Source organism: Rhamphochromis sp. 'chilingali' (assembly GCF_963969265.1).
Source record: "Rhamphochromis sp. 'chilingali' genome assembly, chromosome: 21".
Classification (NCBI taxonomy): Eukaryota; Metazoa; Chordata; class Actinopteri; order Cichliformes; family Cichlidae; genus Rhamphochromis; species Rhamphochromis sp. 'chilingali'.
In genome coordinates, this window is record NC_137949.1 from 25,281,333 (window position 1) to 25,304,745 (window position 23,413).

Below are 23,413 nucleotides of genomic sequence, written 5' to 3' on the forward strand. Positions count from 1 at the left end.
CATTGTAATTGGGGGGCAACTGACAATGCAGCAAAGTCTCTGCTGTCGCTTTTTACTACTGAGATTCGTCTGCTGGCCCCCTCTGGGTCCTGTGCTTTGTAGGTACCAGTTTCTTCTCTAATGATATCATAATTGCTGTTTTCTCACACAGTGGACAATGGTTGCCAAGCCTGAAGGTGGCCTAGAAAATGAGCTGGAGATCAAACCGGGGACACCACGACAATGAAGATAGTGCAGATGCATAAAAAATAAAGACATACTCATCAAAGGAGAATGTATTGCGGTCCCTTTTTAATGCTGATGTGTCTCCCTCATTCTTTCCCTACCAGCCAAACCATATGGTTATCCACAATGCATCATTAGTGTAAAAAAGAAATGCAAATGTGCTTTCTCTGTGTCAGTCAATGTCACTGCAGTCAGTGTGTGTGTCCTTGAACAGGGTGTAAGAAGCTGAGATATTACCTTGACCCGTGTATTGATCCACACTGTTAGCCTGACATCCAGATGCACATTTACATACATGTACCAAGATGAACTAGCAATATTTTTCTTTTTTACGCTCCTTTCTTGAAAGGTCTGTTTCTACAATTAAAAAAAAGACCAGCTCCAGTCCTCTCAGCACACTCAGAAAAGTGAGATAGCGCAGCCAGCGCTGTTTGAACAATCATTTCTCAGTCCAGCTGAATTCATGCTGACGCTCCAGTTTGCTCAGTTTGCTTTCTGAAAACTCCCCTCTTCCTCTTTTTAATCCTCTGGGTGGTGAGGTAGTGAGATGGTGAGGGGGGAGTGGAGAAAGAAGGAGAGACCAGCATTGAATGCTGACAGGGACATAACTTGCCTACCCTGCATACCTTGTTTACAGTCTCCCTCCCTGCTGCTATACCCTCCTCTCTCAATGGAGCCATAAAAAACAAATAGGGGCTTTTAGAGAAATTGCCTGTGCACTGAAGATTAATAACAGTTGCACAAGTTCACCCAAGAAAGTCTCCAGAAGCAAAAACGATATTGGAAGATTAAAAGTGCCACATCCCTAAATTGGAATGATTCAGTGCTCGGGCCGCTCTCTAACCAGCTTATTGGGAGTCAGGGCTTTGGTCTACCTGCCAGACAAAGAGCATCATTAAGTATTTACTTCTGGATGACCGTCTACTGCATGATGAGCTGAGGGTGTTATCGATCCCGTGTGTCTGAGATTGAAGTGGCCTGGGAGTTGTGGCAGGAGCACAGAAAAGACAGGTCATCCTGTTTGAGTGCAGGTCAGCTTTTTGACATTTGTAGCAGAGTAGATTAAAAAGAAGCGATGAGAACACCAATTTGACTTACTGACATCAACAACATTGTAGATCTTTTGACGGGTTGTTTGACCCATTCAATGCACATTTACTATGCATTATCCCTTTATATTGAAGACTGTGGATTAACCTATCAACCAGAAAGAGTGGTAAGAGTTTGTCAAATCAGTAACTTTTGATGAACTTACTGCTTGTCATCAGCAAAACTGAGAGGCTGGTTGATGAACTAAGAAGAAAGGAGGACAAGATACACACCCCTGTTTGCATCAGTATGGCTGAGATGGAACAGGTGAGGCTCAGAATAGTAAAGAACCAGTCATGCTGCCATCCCATCTACACACTGGTGTAAGAAAGCTCAGACATGACCCCACCTCTTAAGGAAACCAAGGCTGATCATTTTAGTTGTTTTTAACATAGATGAGGAATAAAAGTCATGGCAATTGTAGACATCACAAGCCCATACAACCCAAGGCTCTGCAACAGGTCCAGAACATCACAGATAAAAGCATTAATGAGGATGAGAGATGTCTGAGCCTGAAGGACTTTAAAATTATCGAGCAGTATCTTTTATAAGAATTTTTCACAACGACTGAATTCATCCTCAACACTTCACCATGAAAAACTCTGTTTTATTAAAAAAAAACAAAACATGTTTTCTAATCATGGAAAAACTATATCTGCATGCTCTTGAAATGAACCATCTAATGTCCATCATGAAAAAAAAACACACTAAAAATAAGTTATTTAAGAATAGCTCATTTTTATTTTATTTTTGAGTTTCCAGTAAGGTCAAGTAGCCTCGTTTCCTTCGTCGCTGTAACAGTATTATCGTAATAACATTATATATTACTAAGGGAAAAAAAAACCCTAAATCTATTATTGTGAATATTCAGCCCCTGGTTAACCACGACACTTTGATCTGCATATTTTCAGCGGCGCCCCATAGTTTCTATGGTAACAAGGAGGCGCACACGTCTCCGGGGCAACCGGGTCTAAGCGTCTCAGAAGTTGATAGCAACCACTACAGAACGCAACAGGCGTCAAGTTTTTAGAGCCGCGTAGAATAATTAGTAATTGCAGCAACATTGCCCTTCGTTAATTTGGACTTCCACCAATAAAAGCTGTGGCAATGTCGATGAGGAGGAAGACGGAGCTAAACGCAGAGGGCTTCACCGTAAAGGCCACTTTGAAGAACGCAGTGGTGAGTGTAGTTGTTTCAGTTAGCACTAGCTATAATAGCAGTGGGGAGCGTTCATCCTGGAAGCCCAGGGATGGAGAATTTACGGTTTGCATTTTATAAGCAATTTTGTGAGAGAAGTGCCAAGCCCATTACGGAAGAATGTATAGAGCTGGTTACAGTTAGTCACATTGAATGTCATTATCATTGTAACTTTACCTGCTACAGCTGGAGAGAACTGGCATATAGTCTTATATTCAGGAAGTAACTGAATCTAATTCACCTCATTGGCTAGTTGAATCTCCTCTCTTCGCGATTGGCTTGTACTTGTCATGTTTCTTTACATTAAATAGTAAATGGACTTGTACTTATATAACGCTTTTCTGCTATAACTGAGCACCCAGAGCACTTCTTTGACACACTGCTTTTATTCTATCCTTTTAAATGCTATGTCTAGCATTAAACATAACACAACTTTCTGATTAGTGGACAATCTGCACTACCTCCTGACAAATGTTTGTCTCTGTCTGACAAATGCTTAAATATGACTATAGGGATCTGCTAGAAATGGTGTTAGACACATTTTAACCAATTTAAAGTTATTTATAAACGCTATGGGAAAAGAAAACAAATGTTTTCAAGATATTGATCTAATTCCAGCTGAGATCATACTGCAGTTTTAGACTATTTAAGCTGTCATTCACAATTCAAAGAGCCTCCTGTCTGCTTCTTTCTCACACACATACTGATGGACAACTAGCAGTAAGGAACCTGGCAGTGACTAACAGCAGGGAACAGGTGACTGTCAAATTTTCAGAATAAAAGAACACAGTTGATCAAAAGAAGACCATTTTATCCATCCATGTTCTTCCACTTAGCCATTTAAGGGTTGCGGAGGGACTGCAGCCTATCTCAGCTGTCATAGGGGTGTGAGGTAGGGGTACCCTCTAAACAGGTCGCCAACCTATTGCAGCCCTTAATGAATAGCCAATATGCTTTAAAATTTTGTAATCTACTAAAAAAACCACAGTTTCACACAGGAAGCGTTGCTGTTGATTACAGCCCGGATAAGTATAAGAGTTGAACAGGAGTCTCACCTTTTCTAAATAAATGTCTTCAGTTATTTAGTGGATGTCATCATGATGCGTTCATGCTGTGAAATTTAAAAGAAAAATAAAGCAGCCACAGTTAACTTCAGACAATACTCAGATAATTTTGAAAACAGCAGACCTCAGTTATACACATTTATCCACTTTAGGGGGTACAGATTTGCAAAATAAATACCCCCTATTGATTTATGTTTTTAATATCAAGTGCTATCTCTCTTCAGCTTTTCAGTCTACCTATTTATCTCCAACTTTTTTGCAGCAAGCCACAGAGTCAAGACTGGCGGTAGCAACAATCCTACTGCCATTTTTCCAGAAATTGCATGGTCTGTTATTTTTTGCTCTGCGTCAAAATCTCTGTGCACAAATCAACCCAGAGAGTTGAGGTAGCAATAGGAAAAATCAGAATGCCTGAACAAACTCTTCAACCATTATTCTACTGTATCTGTCTTCTATGTATGTGTGTGTGTGCCTAACCCTTTTGGTCAGACAAGCCTGAGTGGGTTTCACACAAACATGGACATTTGGGAACTCTAAAATTATCCAATAACATTTATGGACTAAAATGACACGTATAAAGCCCATTCAGAAGCTATATGGCAATGATTAGATGCTATGAAATGCAGAAACTGTGTGCTAAGAAAAATGCAAATGCTGTTTTTTTATAACAGCATTTTCCTTTTATAGACTAACGGGCTTGTGGGGTGGTGGAGTTGTGTGTAGCACGTGGTTTGAGCTTAAAAGCTTATAGTTTTGTTTTTGATTGCCTTGCTACAAATAGAAAAGGAACTGCATTTATTTTTGTACATCCTCTTGTCTTACACTGAGAAAAACAAGAAACCTCCTGAATCTTGATTTCCTTGTCGAGAAGTCCCTATTTGGGACCTCAAGTGTAGTTAAACTGTTGAAGGGCTTGACTAATTTCCAAAGAAAGACTTTCTTCTTCTCATTTACTGCAAATGAAGATGGATCAGGAACGTGTAATAGGTTGTATGGCAGTAGACATTAGTCTCTATTGACTTCATGGACTTTATTGATTGGTCAGTAAAACTAGTTTTTGTCTGGCCAGAAATAGATTATTATTTTAAATCCAAATCTAATTTTATTTGGGCTTGACTGCTGTCTTGTGCAGAACTCCATATCATTTTACTTAAATAACTTATAGTTTACTGGAGTCTTTTTAATGAGTTTTCCAAAAACTACTGTGTCTGAGGAGTAAAGTTATGCTGTGCTTTGCTATTCTGGGATGTCTCACATTGAACATTTAAATGTCTTTCCTTTTATTTCAGTGACATATACAGGGGTTTTACTGCATCACAAACAATTTCAGTGCCCGGCAAAGGAAAAAAACAGTGTATTAAAATATTTTTAAACATTTTTAAATTACTTTTCTTTATCAGTTCCCTGAAATAACAGTGAAATGCATAGACTTCTGTTAAGCAGATAAAGCAGATAGACTCATTGCTTTAACTATATGCAGAACAGTGTGCCTAATCAGATGCATAATAATGACCCAAACGTATGTGGTATACATATAGCCATGCATATGCATTTATGCTTGTTTAATTAAAACATTGTCAAACTTTCAAAGAATGAGGCCAGAATTAACACTTTACAGTTTTTTTTTTTACTCTTGGGTCCATATTATGTCAAAAAAGGTAGAAATCCCAAAAAGGGTGATCTTATTGGTCAAGCCTTCTGTTTACAAATGGAAGCAAATGTAAAGGAAGTTGGTAAAAGGCTGAATGTGTGTTTCACACAAAGGATAAACTGCACCAATGACCAGCACAACATAAGTAATGATTCATTTTGAATGCTGAGTGCAAAGCTACTCTAGTCCAACAATAAAAATTCAGAGCTAAAATGAGCATAATAGGTCTTCTTTAAACACAAGCAGTGGTGTCATAGTCACACATTGTCAGATTACTTAAATGTAGCTTTAATAAAAGTTGCTCCAGTTCACCCACGAAGTCTCCAGAGTCAAGCAAGGCTGGAAGATTAACTGGAATGATTCAGTGCTCAGGCTGCACTTTAACCAGCTTGTTAAAAGTCAGGGTCTTGGCCTACCTGCCAGACAAAAAGGATCATTAAAGGTAGGGTGTACGTTTGTAGAAGCCAACAAGAGTAAACTATATTTTTTGAAAGCAAACAGCCAAATGATCCCACAACCTTCCCCTCCCTCCTGACTTCAGGAGCTTCTGCTCTGTCATTGTAAATACAGGGTGTATCAAAAACAAAAAACAAAACCTGTCCCTTTTCAAAGGGCTATTGTTGCCTTTACAGTCGTTCTCGGTTGGCACAAAGGCAGTGGCAGCTGGTTAAAGGCAAAGCATGTCAGAGGCAACCACAATGTTTATATTTTGCTTAAATCTGACTGTTTTCCCCCCAAACGCTCTGACAATTAGCCCTATTTCCTAGAGAACACAAAGCTCTTCATTAGAGCTTATTTCTTAAAGGGTGCATACTAAAAAACATGACAATATGCTGAATGACATGCTGAATTAGTAAAAAAATGAAAACTTTTCTTTCATCTGTAAGTTCAAAGAATTCCTTACATTTAGATTTATTGTTGTAAAGCTGTTATGTTGACAGCTTTGAGTTGGTTCATGGCCATTTATGGTACTGTATTGGAAAGTGTGGCATTCTTGAATGAATATGAGCATCATTTTAAAACATTTTGTCAGAAGGTTTTTGGTTCTCAGGTCTGAGACATCTTGCCTATATGTGATGAATATTTGCAGAAGGGCTGCACATTTCTGATGACAACGACAAATACTTGAACCTGAAGCCACAGCTGCCTTTTATTTTTTTGTAGCCGCGTCCACCTTGAGATGCAAAAGAGGCTGTGTAGAGCTATCATTGACTCGCTCTTCCTTTCTTGAAGGTCATAAACAAATCTGTTGTCAAGAGCTTTCATGAGGAAGGCTCCTGCAAAGCCCTTTAATATTCACCATCTCCCCAGAGGATCTGCTGTGTCTGGAACATGAATGATGCGCGCACACCGGCATACCACTGGCTAAATCTTCAACAAAAACCATTACATTTTTCAGGGGCTTGCTTGTGTCTCTTGCTCCCTGTTTTTTTTTTTTTTTTTTGTCCCCCGTGGTCACGGACATTTCACTCCAGAGAGGGCAGCTTTGCGGAGAGCTGTGATTTGTAGGTAACGACAAGGCCATTTCAAGCCTTGAAAGGGTATGGGGACTTGAAGCATAGGCTTATTATGCTTTAAAGTATTTGTGGTTATAGAAATTGAATCAATAGCACAGGCCCCTGAAACCCTTCCACCGTTTTTTTTCTTTTTTCCAGTGATTCATCCTCAAGCATTTAAAGAGAAACAAGATGCACTTTACATTCTGGTGGGAGGTCGTCACTGTATGCTTCATACAGAGAGGGCAACAAAGCTGTTATTTTCTGTGTCAGAGGCTTATTCTGGCTTGATGACAAAAAGAAATACCCAAAACAAACAAAAAAAAAAAACCAAGAAAAAAATAACAGGTTGGAGAGCGACTGCAAACAGCTGCGCAGTGCAGAAAAATGAATGGATATGACTACACACACTTTACATGGAAAGTAATGCCCCCAAAAATGGTGTGAGTGAATGATACACATCACAAATTATTTTCAGCATCGTATGGAAATATTTTGTCATAAAATATTGTCATAAAAGAGAAATAAAGCATGAAAACAATAATTAATATACTCTTCCACCACATTCTTTACATATATCTTTATATATATCTGGCACAGGTGTAATCAGTCCTTAACAGTTAGAGCTTAGTTTTTCGTTCAACCGTTTTAAAACACAGTTAGCATCTGGCTCGTTAGCGCTAATGCTTCGCACAGTGGAGCTATGAACTGTATTTGGGATTATGATTCCAAACTTTGTGGCACATGTTGTTCTGAGTGGCAGAGTGTCCCGTTACCTTTGCCTCACCTTCTTCCCTGTCATAAGGAGAAGCTGCTTGAGCCCGGAGGACAGTCAATTCCTCCTCTCAGGTGTTTTTGGTTCAACTTTGAGCTCCTGTTCATCACCTATGCTGTGGCTGAATGGAATGACAGAGCAAGTATTGCAGTGAAATTCTGGAGATTCACAAAACTAAGTAACTATGTATATACTTGGTAGAAGCAGATTTCTGTAGTCAACCTTGTTTGAGTTGTCAGAGTCAGAGATGTGGGCAACCAGTCAAAGGTGTTTAATCAGGGCATGTTATTACATCTCGCTGCATGAATACCATTCTGAAAATAAAAACATTGGTCAATAACTATTGAGCTCACAGATCTGTCTTCTGGGTTGGGTATTGATTTATCGAATACTGAAGATTAAATTAGAGTAGAATATATGACCTCTGATGATTGTCATGCCCTGAGATTGATATATGTAGTCTGTAATTTGTTGGATTTTTGCCATCACACATCCTGCAATGTTTCCTCTCTGTGTGTACTAGTAAGTAAGTAAAATTTATTTATATAGCACATTTCACAGATAAAAATCACAAAGTGCTTTACAGTAAGATCAGACATACAAGTTAAAATTAATTAAATTAGTTAAAAGCCCGTTTGTATAAAAATGTCTTCAGCTGCTTTTTAAAGGAGTCAGTAGAGTCTAGACAGCGTAAAGACAACGGCAGAGAGTTCCACAGCCTAGGTGCCAGTGCCTGAAAAGCCCGATCCCCATGTGTTTTAAATCTAGTACGTGGGACCACCAGTAGCCTCTGACCTGAAGACCTAAGTGCTCGGGATGAAGCATGAGGTTTCAACAGGTCAGAGATATACTGGGGAGCTTCACCATGCAGAGCTCTAAAAGTTACAACTAAAATTTTAAAATGAACCCTAAAATTTACAGGCAACCAATGAAGAGAAGCCAAAACTGGAGTAATGTGTGACCTCTTGTTTGTACCAGTTAAAAGTCTTGCTTTTATGCTTAACCAACCTCAGCTCTGAGGTCTTTCAAGGTCTTAGATGTCACAAAGTCCTTTATCTAGAGAAATCCTCCTTTCTGAGGTGATAAAAGAAAGTTTCAAACATTTCTGCACTCATATTTCATACACTCTACATATAATAGTCTGCAATAGTCTTAGTAAATAATATGCTATACCTTTAAAGCATAGGTGTCAAACTCTGGCCCGCGGGCCAAATTTGGCCCACAGCCTAATTAAATTTGGCCCGCGAAGCCATACCAAATTACTATCAGAGCTGGCCTACTGGTATTATACAGCTAATATATATATTGTTTAGTATTAAGCTTTGCTTGTTCCATATTCAATTTTTTAGCAAAACGTGTTTGAGTCCATAAGAAAAGATTCATTCTTATATCTGGAGGAATAAATATAATTCAATAAATATTAACGTTAGCCCGCGACTTTGTTCCAGTTTTGAATTTTGGCCCACTGTGTATTTGAGTTTGACACCCCTGCTTTAAAGTAATGATTCTTTTATGAGCAATAAAGTTTTTTAAAAAGCACCAGGCAATTTTTGGAGGTACCTTTTTTTTTTTTTTTTTTTTTTTTTTTTTACATTTGCACAAAATCAAGATCTAAATCTGGAGATTCGTGTGCCAAGGGACGTGCCAAAGGATGTGCAACTAGGGCAGGACAATATGGCCAAAAATATTTATCACGATATATATTTGAAAATTTGCGATAACGATATAACTGACGATATAATTGACGCAAGACAAAATACCCTACTCCACAACTTTATTAGTGCAACCCCCCCGGGCCATATCATACCATGAACGGTATGATATGGCCCAGCCCTAGGTGCAACCACTCTTTCTCAGATTAACTAATACTTAATACTTCATAAACTTAAAGAAATAACAGCACAATAACCAGCTGCATCTTCAGTGTGTCCCTACAGTTCCACCTAGTTTTAAAAAGTTTTAATTTTTGGCTAACATATGAAACACAAAATGATGGCATGTCTTTTGGAAACAATGTGTTGCATCCTTGCAAGTAGAAGAAGAATCAAGGGGCTCAAATCCATGTGGTCATCCAACACCTTACAGCGACAGTTAATGTTGGTTTTTCCTGTAATATGTCACCTGTCTGAATCTCTGCAACGTAATACATGCTCAAGTACATGAACACAACCCTCTCATGCTCTGCTGCACAGTTCACCTTAGAGGGCAAATTGATACAATCTACACTAGAGCCCAACCTCAACTTTTGTGTAACAAGGCTCTGCAGATTGCTGAGATGATAGATTTTGAAAAATCACAACTCATTTACTGCTTACTTGGTCTCTGTGGTAAAACCAAGGCCAGCAAACAGTGTCCCCAAGACTCATACAAGGCTCCCCACTATCCGCTAACTCCAATCCCCCAGTCCTGCCGTCATCCTGCCTTTTCACCCCACTAACCTCAGGGGACAGATAGGATACTCCATGCCAGCAAACGTGACCTCCATATCTTATCCTTCCCCCGCAGCATAATCATTATATACCTGAGCAGATGTCTCAGCCCCTTATACAGTCTCCCCTGCTATTCTCTTGCTCTCCCTTGTTCTCTCTTTCTTTCATTTCAGAACCTTTATTCAACCAGCCAGCACTCTGGAGATGAAAACATTTATGTAGAGAAACAATGGGCTATCAGACTATTACTTCATATGCACTCTAAATCGTAAACTAAATCAATTAAATAATAATGACAGTAAATTAAAAAGCAACAGAGCATAGATGCATTTTGATTTAATTGTATTGTATCATAGTAATTTGCTTTAGTGGATAGTTTGGAAGGATGCTTTGTAGAGAGTGTGTCAGAGATGTGTATATGCACATCTTAGCTATTTGTTTTCGATGCTCTAGCCCCAGAGTGTCATCGTAATAAATGAATCCATCTGAACAAATTAAACAAGTGACAGCTTCGAATTGATCCTTGATTAGGGCTTTAAATGAATGTAGAATTTCAGTACAACTCGATTAAATGTAATCTCACTTTAAAAATGTGATGTAAACTTGGTTAAAATGCTGTCTCAAATTTGATTTGTTTAGAAGATTTCAAAGTTTTTCTAATAGCTTTATGTGCATTAGTTAAAGCTTGATTTAAAATGATTAAACCCGAATCACTGAAAAACACCATAGGGTGGAATAATCATAGCAAACACAATAAGACAACAATAAGAGTCTGAAATAAAAATGAGGCTATTTCAGATAAACGATAGCAGCAGTTTTTTTCCTTTTTGACCAAGATTGAATCCTTGAAATTTTTTATGAAGATGAATCTGCCTATTTACTACTCTCACTTGCCATCAAAATCATTCTTCCCCATCACTCTGAACACGTTTACTGACACAGAGACTCATAATGTGCCCAGCATGAGCCATAAATTGCCCATGCAGCACAATCAGGTATTTTGTGTCTGTGTTGTGTCTTGCCTATGCAAGGCAAGGCATACTGAGCAAAGTTGGATGTCCTCACCCATCTGCTTGGCCGCCACACTTGAACTGCCTCCCGGAAATGTTTTCTAAACCAGCAGTACTTGTAGGGACACATGCACTATTTTTCCGTATCCGTCTTTCCCTTCCCTCGCTCCCGTGTGTTCATCTTATCAGCACCACAAGCCTGCAGTCCATCCCAGCAAACAGCTGGGTTATTTGAGGAAGAATTGAGTCATGGTACAAAAAAGGTTAAATTGGCAACAGACTCTGGAGGCCTGCTGGCATTTCCATTACTATCGATCAACCACGGAGCCTAAAGGTCTTAAGCGCACAAAACATTGGCTGACTTGGACATCTTACAGTTTTCCTCATAACTTAGTATGTTGTTCTTTGCATGAAATACTGCATAGAAATGACAATACATTTTAAGCATTATATAAAGATGAAATCCATGAAATGCCGCTAATTTAAAGTCACCTTAAAAGAGAAAAAAAGTTTACTTCTGCAATGCCCATTTGAAACTTTGCTTTGATCCTGGATTTTAGATCACATTGAAGATCTACATTCCTGCTCAGGGTAAATTTGGCAGAACTTACAAAAAGCAGTTTCTCTGATTCATGTTCTCTCGCCAGGTATCAACAAATAGATTAGGTTATAATTGATAGCATGGCGTCTGAACTGCACGTCTGCTGAAATGTCTGTGACCTTTTCCGCGATTGAGGAAAAACACCGTCAGTAAACTTCAGTCAGATATGTGGAAGTATTTCCACAACATTCTATCATGACCTTACAGGAAGTGCTCAGCTGATTATATCTATTATGTTTGCCTTCCTCTGAGCTTGGTTGACAATTATACTGGCCTCTGTGTTTGTTATGTTCTCCTTCATGCCCTTGTAGCTTGAATTCTAATTAGATAGCGTTTAATAGCGAATGTTTATTGCTCCTTGCAGGGCCCCTATTTTCGGCTCAAGAGTTAATTAGCCCTATGTCATGTGATAACCATCACTGAGGGCATTTAGACCTACGCCATTTCTATGAGCAGTGTCCTTGTATAAAAACAGCCAGTTTTTTTTCTTTTTGTTCGTTAGGTACAAAATTGCTAGAAATGATCAGGAATCACCATAAAATGTGTTTTCTTAACATATTTTGCTTAATATGTTGCCAGTGAAGTCTGTTCTAAGCTGTAAGACAGGGTATTTTACAGCTTTCACATTGATTTTCTCCCAAATGGTTGTGAGTGGAAGTTGCTGGAAGTCACTGTAAAATTGATTAATAAAACCCCAATCAAGCAGGCCTAGAAATCAGTCAGTGATAACCACTGGGTCACCAGAAGAACCAGTTCTGTTTACATGGTACATGCTCAGCTTAGGTAGCATTATTAGAAGACATAGGCATGGCACGGGTGTGGTCTCTGGCTCTGCGGCAGTGGAGGGGTGGTACAGTAGGCTCATGAGGCTGTGCCGGGAAGACGGTGGGGACAGGTGAGAGGGATTACAACTAATGAACTCTGCCCCTTTTTAGTGTGTGGTGTTTAAAGGAGCTGGGAAGCTGGCCTTGCGGTGGAATATATACAGTGCAGAAGCAGTGGGAACGCAGTATTTAAAAATAAAGGTGCTTAGAAGTGACACTTGAACACTGTGTGGGTCCTGATCATTTCACACATATATTTTCATTGATATCCAAATTATACCCAGCTTTGTCTTTCTATTTAGTTAGGTTACAAGAATATCTTAAAGACATAAAGGCCTGCAGGACCTCTAACCAGATGCTTACTTTGGAAGGCATTACCTTGGCCTCCAGTCACATTGTGAGGAATATTGGAGTTATTTTTTTAGACACAAACTGCTTACTTGTGGTTCCTAGGATAAACTAAAGTATTTTTAGAAGTCCTTGTCACTTAACAGTCATCTTTAAGACCTTGATCACACTTAATTGTGGAAAATTCATTTAAAACATTATTTAATAACTGTTTTAGCCATCCCCAAAACCGTATATATAAAATCTGATAAAAACAATTTTGCAGACTTTGCCATAAAATAAAATCCCTTTTCCTTATAGTTATAACTCAGTCTTTGTTGTTTGCATAGTACCATGTCCCTGGCCCATTTTGGCAGGTTTTTGCTGAGTCTACCACATGTTTGTTGTGCTTCAGGAACAATAAACAATAACAGTTTTCACTCCAGATATCCTTCCTGAGCCAGCCTTCCCATTTATCAAGGCCTGGGACCAGCACTAGGTTTTTTTTTCCAAGTATCAAACCAAGGATCTTTCACATGTGAAGCAAATGGATAAACCACACTAAGTAGCCACTTCCAGAACCTTTCATGCTACTGCCTAGAGTTGCAAGGTTGCTTGATTACATAAGCAAGTCAGATTTACAGGTTTGTCTGAGGGGGAAAAAAAATCAGTGATTTGAATTCTATTTTGCAATGAGTAGGCTTGTGTGTGGTGGTTCAGAGTGAAGGTGGCTGACTGTGAAACTTTAACATGTCGCGTAATGCTAGCTTTTGCTCACGTAATGTGTTTTTCTGTTTGAGTTGCTGTTTGGTTTATGCAATAAACCTTCTTGATTGGGCTTATACTGTGCTTTGAGCAGCTTTCAAAATATTTACTTCATGATAGACATCTGAAAATGACTGACAGTAAGGAAGCAAGAAATAAATCCTTTTAAATAAACCTTTTAAATCGCAGTGCTCTTTTCACTTTCTTTTTTTTGCTACATTCCTTTGCACAAAGCCATCCAAAATGTTATACTGACAGTATTTCAGAAGCTGCACCCTCTCTCCGGTGTCCTCTTTTGGACAAGGTTGTATTGTCGCACCGCAGTCCCTGCTCACTCCTTTAAGTCCTTCATCTTTGGTGTCATGAGGAATGGCATGGTCAGAGCATTTCCAGGCATATACCGGTGCTACTCATAAACCATAATAATCTATTTTATGTGACTTATATGACCTAAATACCAGTCCTTAAAATCATAATTAGAAATGCTCCAAATAGTTAATTTCCATTCAGCAGGATTTGAGTGGTGTACATTGTGTGCCCATTAAACTACTATTAGTTTCAGTCTGTGACCACATTTTTTTTTAATCCAGTTTGTCTGCATTTTGCCATCTTTTTTAAGCGTGTGCTTTGGCTCATTATCAGTTAAGAACTCTTTCATAGCTGAAAACAGTATTCATAATTTTACCTCAACATTAAGTCATACTGTTATGTGTGTGTGCATTTAGAATATACCTGCTTGTGACAGGGACAAACTTTAATATAAATGAGGATGCGATCAAGTGTGGTACACTGATGAGATATTAGATGACATACACACATCCTCCATCATTATCACCCGTCGCACTGACTTGTCCTTGCCAGAGGAGAATGGCCTCTTCTGAGTCTTCTAATTGTCCGATGTTAAGTGTGCGTTATGAACTTGACTACAGGGTCAGATGTGACAGCTCGCATACTGCCTACATCAACATAATGGGGACCAGTGGCAAAAAAAATCAATGTATCTGACAAACGCAGTTGTTCCAATCCAATAATACCAAGTGGTGGCCTTTGTTTCGCCACCCCCTACTTTGAAAATCTCCATCTCGCTAAAACATTGGCCTGACCTTTTGAATTTTGCTGACCAGCACAGAGACCAAAAATGCCTTTTTATCTGTAACCCCTCAAGGACAATAACAAAATCTGCTATCCATTAGTGGAACACAGCAATTGAAACCATGTTATGATTTTTAGAAAACAAATGTGTTTAAATGTAAAAGAATGTGTCTGTCACAATGCTTATTAACTAGATGCTTTCTGTAAAGAGAAAAGGGATGGTAGGGCAGAGCAAAGCAGCACCAGCAGCGCAATGGATGCAGTTTAAAAAGCACAGCAGCCAACATCATAGATGGTGCTCCAGGGCTGTGGTGTTCTTCACCCGGTGCCAAGAAAGTAAACCTGCAAACCCTTTGAGATTAGAAGCAGTGTGTATGTTCCCTTCGAAATTCCACTGAGGATTACTCTGCTATTTAGCTCATGCCTTACATCCAGCTGAGCTGAAGTGCTCCCAGTTGAAGGTGTGCTGGAGGCAACAGCTCTGCTGCAGCAAGCTGGAGAAGGCAGGGAAAGGGAAGAGCTGGAAGGGAAAAGTACTCTGATACTGTCAGAAGTGATCCACATCACGGCCCAGCAACCCCCCTCTGCTCCAGCCACTTCTGCTCATTACGATCGTCGTCCGGAAACACCAAGCAAATTCCACTAACGAGTGTTTGATCAACACGCCAAGCTGTAGCAGAAGAAGACAGGCAACCTGTTCATGACTCATTCCCCCTCTCTCTCTCTCTCTCTCTCTCCTTCTCTGCCTTTCTCTACCTTTCTCTCTCTTCTACTTCTGTCTGTATTTTTCCCTCTATCCCTCCCACGCCCTTAAGACAGAGGAGAACAAAGGGAGAGACAGAAGAAAAGCAATATAACCTCTTGGCCCTTATCTTCGGAGCACACCAGAGCATGTCTGGCCTCAGACAAGGCTTTGCCTGTCCTTTGAAGGAGCTCATCTCCCTTTGATTTCAGCCAAATGGTTCAGCACAGTGACAGATGCTCAACTTTCCATCTGCCACTCTGACACCCATCTCTTTAGTGTTGTTGAATCTAACTGACTTTGTTTGGACTGTCTGTCTGGCTGTCTGAATAAGGTTGTGACATGGATGCTGATGTGAGTGTTAATGTAAGATATTGTGGCTAAGACCTTCAGTTATAAAAGATAAAAGAAATTCCCTGCCGCCTTTTTTCTTTTTGAGGTCGTCTGGACTGTCTTGGTTGTACTTTTATGATAACACTTTAGACTTTTAGTTGATGCTCTGATACTAAGTGATTTAATGAGGAGTCTTAAGGGTCATCATCATATTACCTTGACAATATTCCTCTGAGATGGGCCAGAGAAAGACATAAAAATTCAAGCCAAGGAGAGTCAGGCAGCCTTTTTATGAGAGGAAACTCAAGGCAGTTGAGGGGAAAGATATAGAAGAGTGATAAAATTCAAGAGGGAGAGGATGACGTAGCACATCCCGTAATGGGTAAGTGTTTTATGAGTGAAGGAGAATGTGCTGCTCAGATTGAACTTCTGCTGTTGCTAAATGAACAGGAAAATAATCTCTTCAATGATTGCGCTGGTGTGGTTTGTTTCTGACATCTTTTATGCTGACTGTAAGCTAAATCACTGGTGTTTGAGAACAAGACTGGAGGCACACAGTTTGCTATTGTAGCAAACCCGTTATTTACTATTCCTCATTCACACAGCCTTGATTTATGCCTGTCATCAAAGGTGTGAGATAGAGGAGGTGGCGCAGCAAGACTCATACTAATAGCCTAGACACCTGTTTCACTGTCAGAGCATCAGCAACCTGCAATGCAGAGCAAGAGGTGGAGAAGTAGGAGGAGTGATTGAATAGAAGGTGGGTAGCTAGATGAATGGATCGCACTGTAAGAGAATGATACTGAAGTAAATCTCTATGACTTTAGTAGAAATCGTGTTTTTTGAATAAATCAGCTCAAAAGCCAGGTGTTGCTGGCACAGCAGGCTTTGAGGTATGGCTTTGCTTTAGTTTCTTTTTATTTGTTTGTTTGTTTGACTGTCTGCATGTGTTATTGCCTCCCTGTAGCTCAACTAAAAGTGCCGCCTCTCTCTCTGAGAGAGCTGCTGAAGCAACAAGCTCAGTGTGTGATTTGAGAAGATGGAGAAGTGCCTGTTTTTAAGGCACTTGGGCAGCAAAATGTTTTTTTTTTCTTTTGTATTGGAGGGACTGCCATTCAAAGAAGTATCTTTGCAGGAGGTCACAATAGTAGCCCTCTGGTCTTTTATTTTTCACTGTCTATAACCCAAACAAAACTTTTTGCCTAAGATGCATTTGTGTGACTTGATGAGTTCAGCTGATTTTGGCAAGCTGACCGTGTAGGGTGTTTGGTCGCAGTGATGTAGCCTTCAGTGTGCTTTCTTCCCTTTAATTTGTATAAAGGTCAAATTTCAGACCTCTGGTCTCTGTAAGCAAACTTCCAGCTTCGTTTCTAACAGACGGCCTTACAGGCAGCAAGACTGATTTCCAGGAATAGAAAGTCACACTGGGCTTGCGATAAGACCAAGGGCCTGGGGTTCGTTTTGCAATACATACTAATCACCTAGATAATGTTCTTCAGTGTTAAACAATATTCCCATATCAGAGGTAGAACCTGTATCGCTTACCATGTGCAGCCTGCTTATCTCCTCACGCCTCCCAATGCTCCTCAGGGATCTGTCAGTGCTGGGCTACCTGTGACACCTGGGAATGTGTGTGTATGTGGCTGTGGTGTGTTGTGGATGAAGCTGCAGACTGACCTGCGCTCTCCTGTCTCATCTTTATGGCTGTCTGTCTGCATCTCTGTGGTGAAATCGATGGTCTCCTGCTGCTCTGGGTCTGTTCTTTTCCTGTCCCTGCCCCCGGAGGCTTGTTGATAACCCTTCCACCGCTAACATGCCGCTCCCTTTCTAAAGTATGTGGTCATACCTGTGTTTACCTGTTGGCTGGTCTCACCATTAATCGCCTCATCTCCTAGCTTAGGCTTCTTCTAGCCTTCTTGCACATCTCAGCATTTCCCTGGTTGGCTATTTAATTTCCACTAATGCGTCCTTATCTGCTGAAGTGGCTGTCTTCTCACTGCCTGCAAATAAGACACGCGGTTAGGTTTAAACTTCTGGATGAGTCATGCAGATGTTTCTGAGCTTTGGCCACAACTAACAAGCGTGTTGTTATACTGAGTTCATGAACATTAAGTTTCTGTGAGGTGGTTTTCAGTTAGTCCTCTTTTAAATGCAGTTATGAGGATGGTTATTGACAAGAAGCTAGTTATTCAGTGAGTAAAACTGGAAGGAGAGTCAAATTCCTGATTCTCGGCAGCAGAAGTGGCAATGGAAGGGATCTATAGGTCCTCTTGTGTGTGTCATTAATTTCACGGCCTTGAGCTGTGTTTTAATACCTTCAGGTGTTGTTACTGATTGGAGCTGTAAACTCACAGCATTGGATCAGCGCATGTCCTGCTCTTTTAACAGTCAGAAATAAAAAAAAAAGTCAGCTTGTCTTACAGAGATGTTTATATGCTTGTTTCCATGTATGTGTGTGTAATGATGTGGTCACAGTGACTCAGTTACGTAAAAGTCGATGCAGTCATGTGACTTACGGTAAACTGTTTGTGAGGGAATGGCTGATTTCCAGCTGCTTGATCCAGCCGGATGACCGGCTGGGACACATACACAACTCAGAGCCAGCCACAAGCCAGCAGCCTTGGTATGAGCAAAGGATCCAAACATTTATAAAGTGGCACACAGGTGGAAATAAATAGCTAGAAAATGTCAGCATTAAGCTGGAGTGGCCCTACATGCACGAGACGGATGCAAACAAAGTGAACAAAACGTAAGCCCTTCATTTTGATGTTGCAACAATCAAAACTTTAACAAAGTCCACAACTGAACATGAAACAGGAGTTCAAAACATACAAAAGGAGCTTAAGATTCACCAAGGGGATGCACAAACAAAGGAGCAGAAACAAAGTAGCTCAGCAGACTGCAAACAGAGAACAAACGGGAAGACATTTCTATATATACACAAACAGGAGTGACTGATCATTAGACATAGGTGGGAAATGGGAAGTAGTCAAAAGGGCATTAATACTGAAACATGAACACATGAAACATGAAAAGGAATACTAAACATTAAGACCCTGAATTGGATAAGTGAATAGGAAAACAGATGAAAGGATGATACAGATATTGGCCAATTTTGTTTGTTTGCCTTCCATTTTAAAACACTTGTATTATTAAATGTTCAGAAAATCATCTGCATCAGTCTGATCAGCATTGCACCCTTGATCTTTATCATTCTGTATTTTGCTAAACAAATGAAACAAACACTAAAGTGCAAAAATGAGAAGTAGCACTAAAAGATCTATTTAAATAAAAGTTGTTTGAGTCCATCTGCATGACGGTTTATGTGGGTTCAACACCTCTTGTGCATATGTGTTGCACCATAAGTATTCATGTGGTCTTTCCTTTCTAAAGTTTAACCTCCCAGGCTCAGTGCATTTGGTTTTCCATTCACTTAACAAGGAGCAGGAGCTAACATTTTCTGCCTTTTCCATGCAGGCTTATTCACTGTGTGCCATCATCTCAACTGTGGTTTGGTGATATGAATCATCCAATAGGGCTCCGTAAGCACAAGGCTGCCCTGCTGCCTGGCTGATAAGTGGGCCACACAGAGAAGATGGAAAATACTCAGGGCATTCTCCCTCCCTCTCTCTCTCTCCCTTGCTCTGTCTCGCTCGCTCTCTTTTCTCTCCCTCGCACAGCTCCTCTTTCATTTACACTCGTCCTCTCGCACTCCTACCTCAAACTCTTTCTTTCACATCCCCTTAACATCTCCCCGTGTCTGTGCTGTTCTTTTAAGTGATGGGGTTAAACTAGAGGAGACAGAAAACAGTGGGGCGCTCTTCAATGCTTGACGATGCTTTTTGAAGTTCTTCTTTAAAGTTGTCCCTCTCGAGCACAGTTCAATAGTAGGTGGCTGTCACCTGTTTCATCCTCGTGTCTTTGTAGTGACATGAGGCGTGTAGTGCCGTCTTTACCTTGCAGTGTTGTCATTTTTCATCACTAACATCCCTGCCCTTGTGCCTGTGTGCACAATATCGTTGACGCAAACGCCTGTGACACAATGACAATAAAGCAGCACCTCTATGTACCTGTGACTCAGAACAAAAGAGTCTGTTACCTTTCATCAGTCTGTGGTTTTCCCGTCCAGTGAGGCCGCTTTACCCATTTGTTCTCATCCGACCTTGTCTCTCGCAACACGGCTAATTTCTGCACATAATGAAACTCACTGCACTTGCTGTTTGGTCATGAGAAATTAATGAAGTGTTGCACAAATATTGTGCATTTATTCTTCTGAAAGGAATCTGCCTCCCACCAGTCTGTGCTTTGCCCTGCAGAGGGAATGAGTTAGCAGAAATATTGTGTTGAATGATTGCTTGGACATGGCTGTGTAACACTGGCTCCCTAACAGCCTAAATACCTCCATTATTTTGTCTTCTTGCTCATTTAAATTTTCAGACTAAAGTATGCATGTGTAACCCAGCGTCGCATCCCTTGTGACCAGCGGGCAGGCAGTCGGCTGGGCTATATGGCGGCGAAAAATGCTCTGTAAAAAAACCAAGCTAATTTTGTTGCCAGTGGCAGCGATGTGCAAGCTGACCTTATCAGGAGAGCCTCTGCCTTTCTGTTCCATCCTCTGTGACTCACTTACCCCGCACCCTCCATCGGGAATAGCGGCCTTGTGCATGGAAGTAGGTTTCAATAACTTCTCACTCAGGAAATTCAGAGAGAGAGAAAGAGCAAGTGAGAAAGCTAGCAACTACCTAACTCCCTTCAGTGAACAGGTGATGCAAGTTGCAGTGGCACCTTTTTCCCCATACAAATGCAAGGCAGCAAAATACCTTTCTCCCCCCAGCAAATTGCAGAAAGGTGATGGGAGATGAGCCACATTTCAGGAATTCCAAGAAGTGCAATAGCAAAGGCAATCCTGAGCTGTCAATAATTGACAAGCCTTCACCAGACATCTATCAGAAGAATTCAAGGGAGTTTTAAGGTGGTGTTGGAGATGGAGAGATGTGAGAGAGCGGTGGAGCTGAAGGCCCAGGCAAAATGATGGATCACCTACACGCTGCGGCAGCCCCGCCATGCTGAACTCACCCTCAGAATTGATGAGCCACACCTATTGTCTCCCTGTCTCCCTCTTCCTATCATATCCACAAGTCTTCCATCTCCTTCCCCTGCTTCCTGCTTCTATCCCGTATATTCTTCTCTGTCTTTCTGGTTTTTCTTATTCCAGTTCTTTCCAGCATTTTCAGTAGCTGTCTCATGCGTCACCTTTATCTCTCATTTTTGGGATTTTTCTCGGCTCAGAACGGCCCTTTGAGAGGCGATGCAACAGTAAGCACGATTGCTTTGTGTACAATAAAGCCCATGAGTGCGTCAGCTTATTTGACAGGCATCCATGCATTTTCCTGTTTTTTCTGATTATTTGATAAGGAAAAATGATAATACTCCTGAACCAAAATAACCTCCATTTGAGAAATGTCTTGGGAAATAATTTTTATACAATATACAATATCGCATATATTGCTATATTGCCTGTTTTTGGGTGCTCGACTTCACTCTGTATGTCAACATTATGAGAACCATACTAATAAGGTTAGAGGGAGCATCTCTGTTTCTCATGATGACACCTTTATAAATGACAGGAGCACAAGGCCCTGCTGCTGTTCAATCACACCTCTGCTCGGCTTGCCCGTGGGGAACTCAGCATGTGTGGTGTGCGAGCGCGTGTTTGTGCTTTACTGCCTCGGTGGTTCTAACAGCAGCCAGGTTTACGGTGAATGTAGTTGGAGCGGACAACAGCATTAGGGAGGAAACAGATCTGGAGGCAGAGTGAAGACGAAGGAGAGAAATGACAGCCTGGAGCTCATCTGACCAGCACTGCCTTGTTATGACTCTCTGATATGTGCTCCAGGGGCACACAAAACAGACACTTATTGCCTTACACCACCTCTCTCTGTTCTGTAGTCTGTTGTCTTGCAGACTCTCTTTATGGCCTCTACAGAAGGGCGGGAGGTTATCTTCTTGTGCAGTTGTCTGCCTTTTCTTTTTTTTTTCTCTGTTTATGCCAGTGTTTTAGAACAGGGATGATTTTAGGTTTGCAAAGAAGGTTTCTCACATTTTCTATAACATCAAATCCTGTTCTTATATGACTATTTTTACTTTGATTGCAAGATAAACCTAAATCACAGAATGAAGAAAAGACCAGGCTAATATTTACAATTTATCAACACATTTTCGCAGATATACAGAGTTTCTCACACATAGACGTTGCTTAAGTTGCTTAAGTGAGGATTGTATAGCTTTCCTCATAGAGTATATGTTAGGAGTCAAATTGAGATAAACAAAGTTAGTGGCTAGTTATTTTTTGTGGGTTTCCTCACAGCATGCAAAAGCTTTAGAAACACTTCTGAAAAATGGCAGAAAAGCAGCAGGCAAATAACAGGAATGACATCTGGAAGACAGCAGGTGGTAATCTCCCCACAACGCTATTCCTCTTATAGTTCTCTGTAAGCTGCTGGGAATGGTGGCCTACATCAGCAACAAAGGGGAAGGGGCTTCTGTGTTTGGCAACATTCATATGCACACATGCATATGAATGTTGACGTGAACTGTCTGCCGGTGATGATAATTGAAGAGAAAACAGGGAGGTGACTTTGAAGCTTGCAACACCTCTGCTATGAACACAGGCCACTGAATTGACTGCAGCGTCATCATTCCTGACCATAAAAGCTGCTCAGCCAGTCAATGCAGTCTGGCTTCATTCTCTCCTCGCTGGACAGTCTGAGCTATTTTTAGCCTCCCCGTGCAGCGTGGCTCAACCACCGCCGTAGCTACCTGGATATGAGGGCTTTGTCACTCCTGCAGGCTGGAGCAGCAGTGATCTTGCAAGCCTTACAGCTTCCTATTTCCTCAGCTATTTCCTCAGCTGGAAAAAAGGAAAAAAAAACAAACTCCAACAATGAAGAGAATGAGAAAACACACAAAAAAGAGAGAGAGAAGGCAAACAGATAATAGTGGTGTGTGCTTCAGAGTCTAAATGAAACAACAATCCCAGTGTTGTATTAACTTATGTGATGTGACAAGGCAGAAATAAAATTCTAATGAGGCAAGCTGACACTTTCTATTCATGAAAATGCTAAGTTAAAGCAATCCAAGCAATTATAGACTAATTGGTTTTGAATCTAATAAAAAGGAAAAGTCTCTTTATAAGGGCACTGTTGATGGGATTATTCGAAACGATAGGTAACATTTATGGTAATGTAACTGAGTTTAAACTCAAAATAACAGCCTGATAATAGGTATACATGTTTGCTGGGATTCCTTAAGACTAGTAGAGCAACGGTACTGCAGAGTGCCTTTTCTTGTGTTTTACATGCATTGTTAGTCACAGACATTTTGTTTGGGTTGTCTTTTTCCTGCAGGTATACAAACCTGTGCCTATTAATCAGCATAATATTATTCAGTATTCCCTGGCATGGTAAACAAATGCTCCAAACGGATTCATTTGAAATGACTGTGCTGCAATCCCACGGTGCATTAGGGCTGTTTAAATGCACTGAGCGCTCGACGACACTCACCTGGGGTCCCTCACGGTAGTTTCTCTTTTTTGTTTCTCCAGAGTCTATTGATCCTGGCACCCACTACATCGTATTGCACGCGCAGCTTAAAGTTTGATCCACGTTGCATCATTCCTTGGTGGCAGTTTTACTGAGATACATTTGGAGTTGTAATTTTTTTATAGTCCTGCTCCGAAGCGAGAGCCAGGCAGAGGTATGTTTTCGGTGCAGTTTGGTAAATGGCCTGTATTT

The 23,413-nt window shown here is 40.6% G+C and overlaps 1 protein-coding gene across 2 annotated transcripts in view; it reads left to right on the plus strand.

Annotated features, from left to right (window-relative positions):
• Positions 1-2,274: 2,274 nt before the first annotated feature.
• pacrg (PARK2 co-regulated) overlaps positions 2,275-23,413 on the plus strand; it is a 150,457-nt gene continuing 129,318 nt past the window's right edge. The window contains exon 1 of one of the 2 annotated variants that reach the window (XM_080870751.1): positions 2,275-2,493. In XM_080870751.1, the coding sequence (XP_080726877.1) occupies positions 2,422-2,493 (72 nt within the window). In that variant the 5' untranslated portion in view covers positions 2,275-2,421. The remainder of the gene's footprint in view (positions 2,494-23,413) is intronic. The other variant, XM_080870750.1, reaches the window with a different exon arrangement.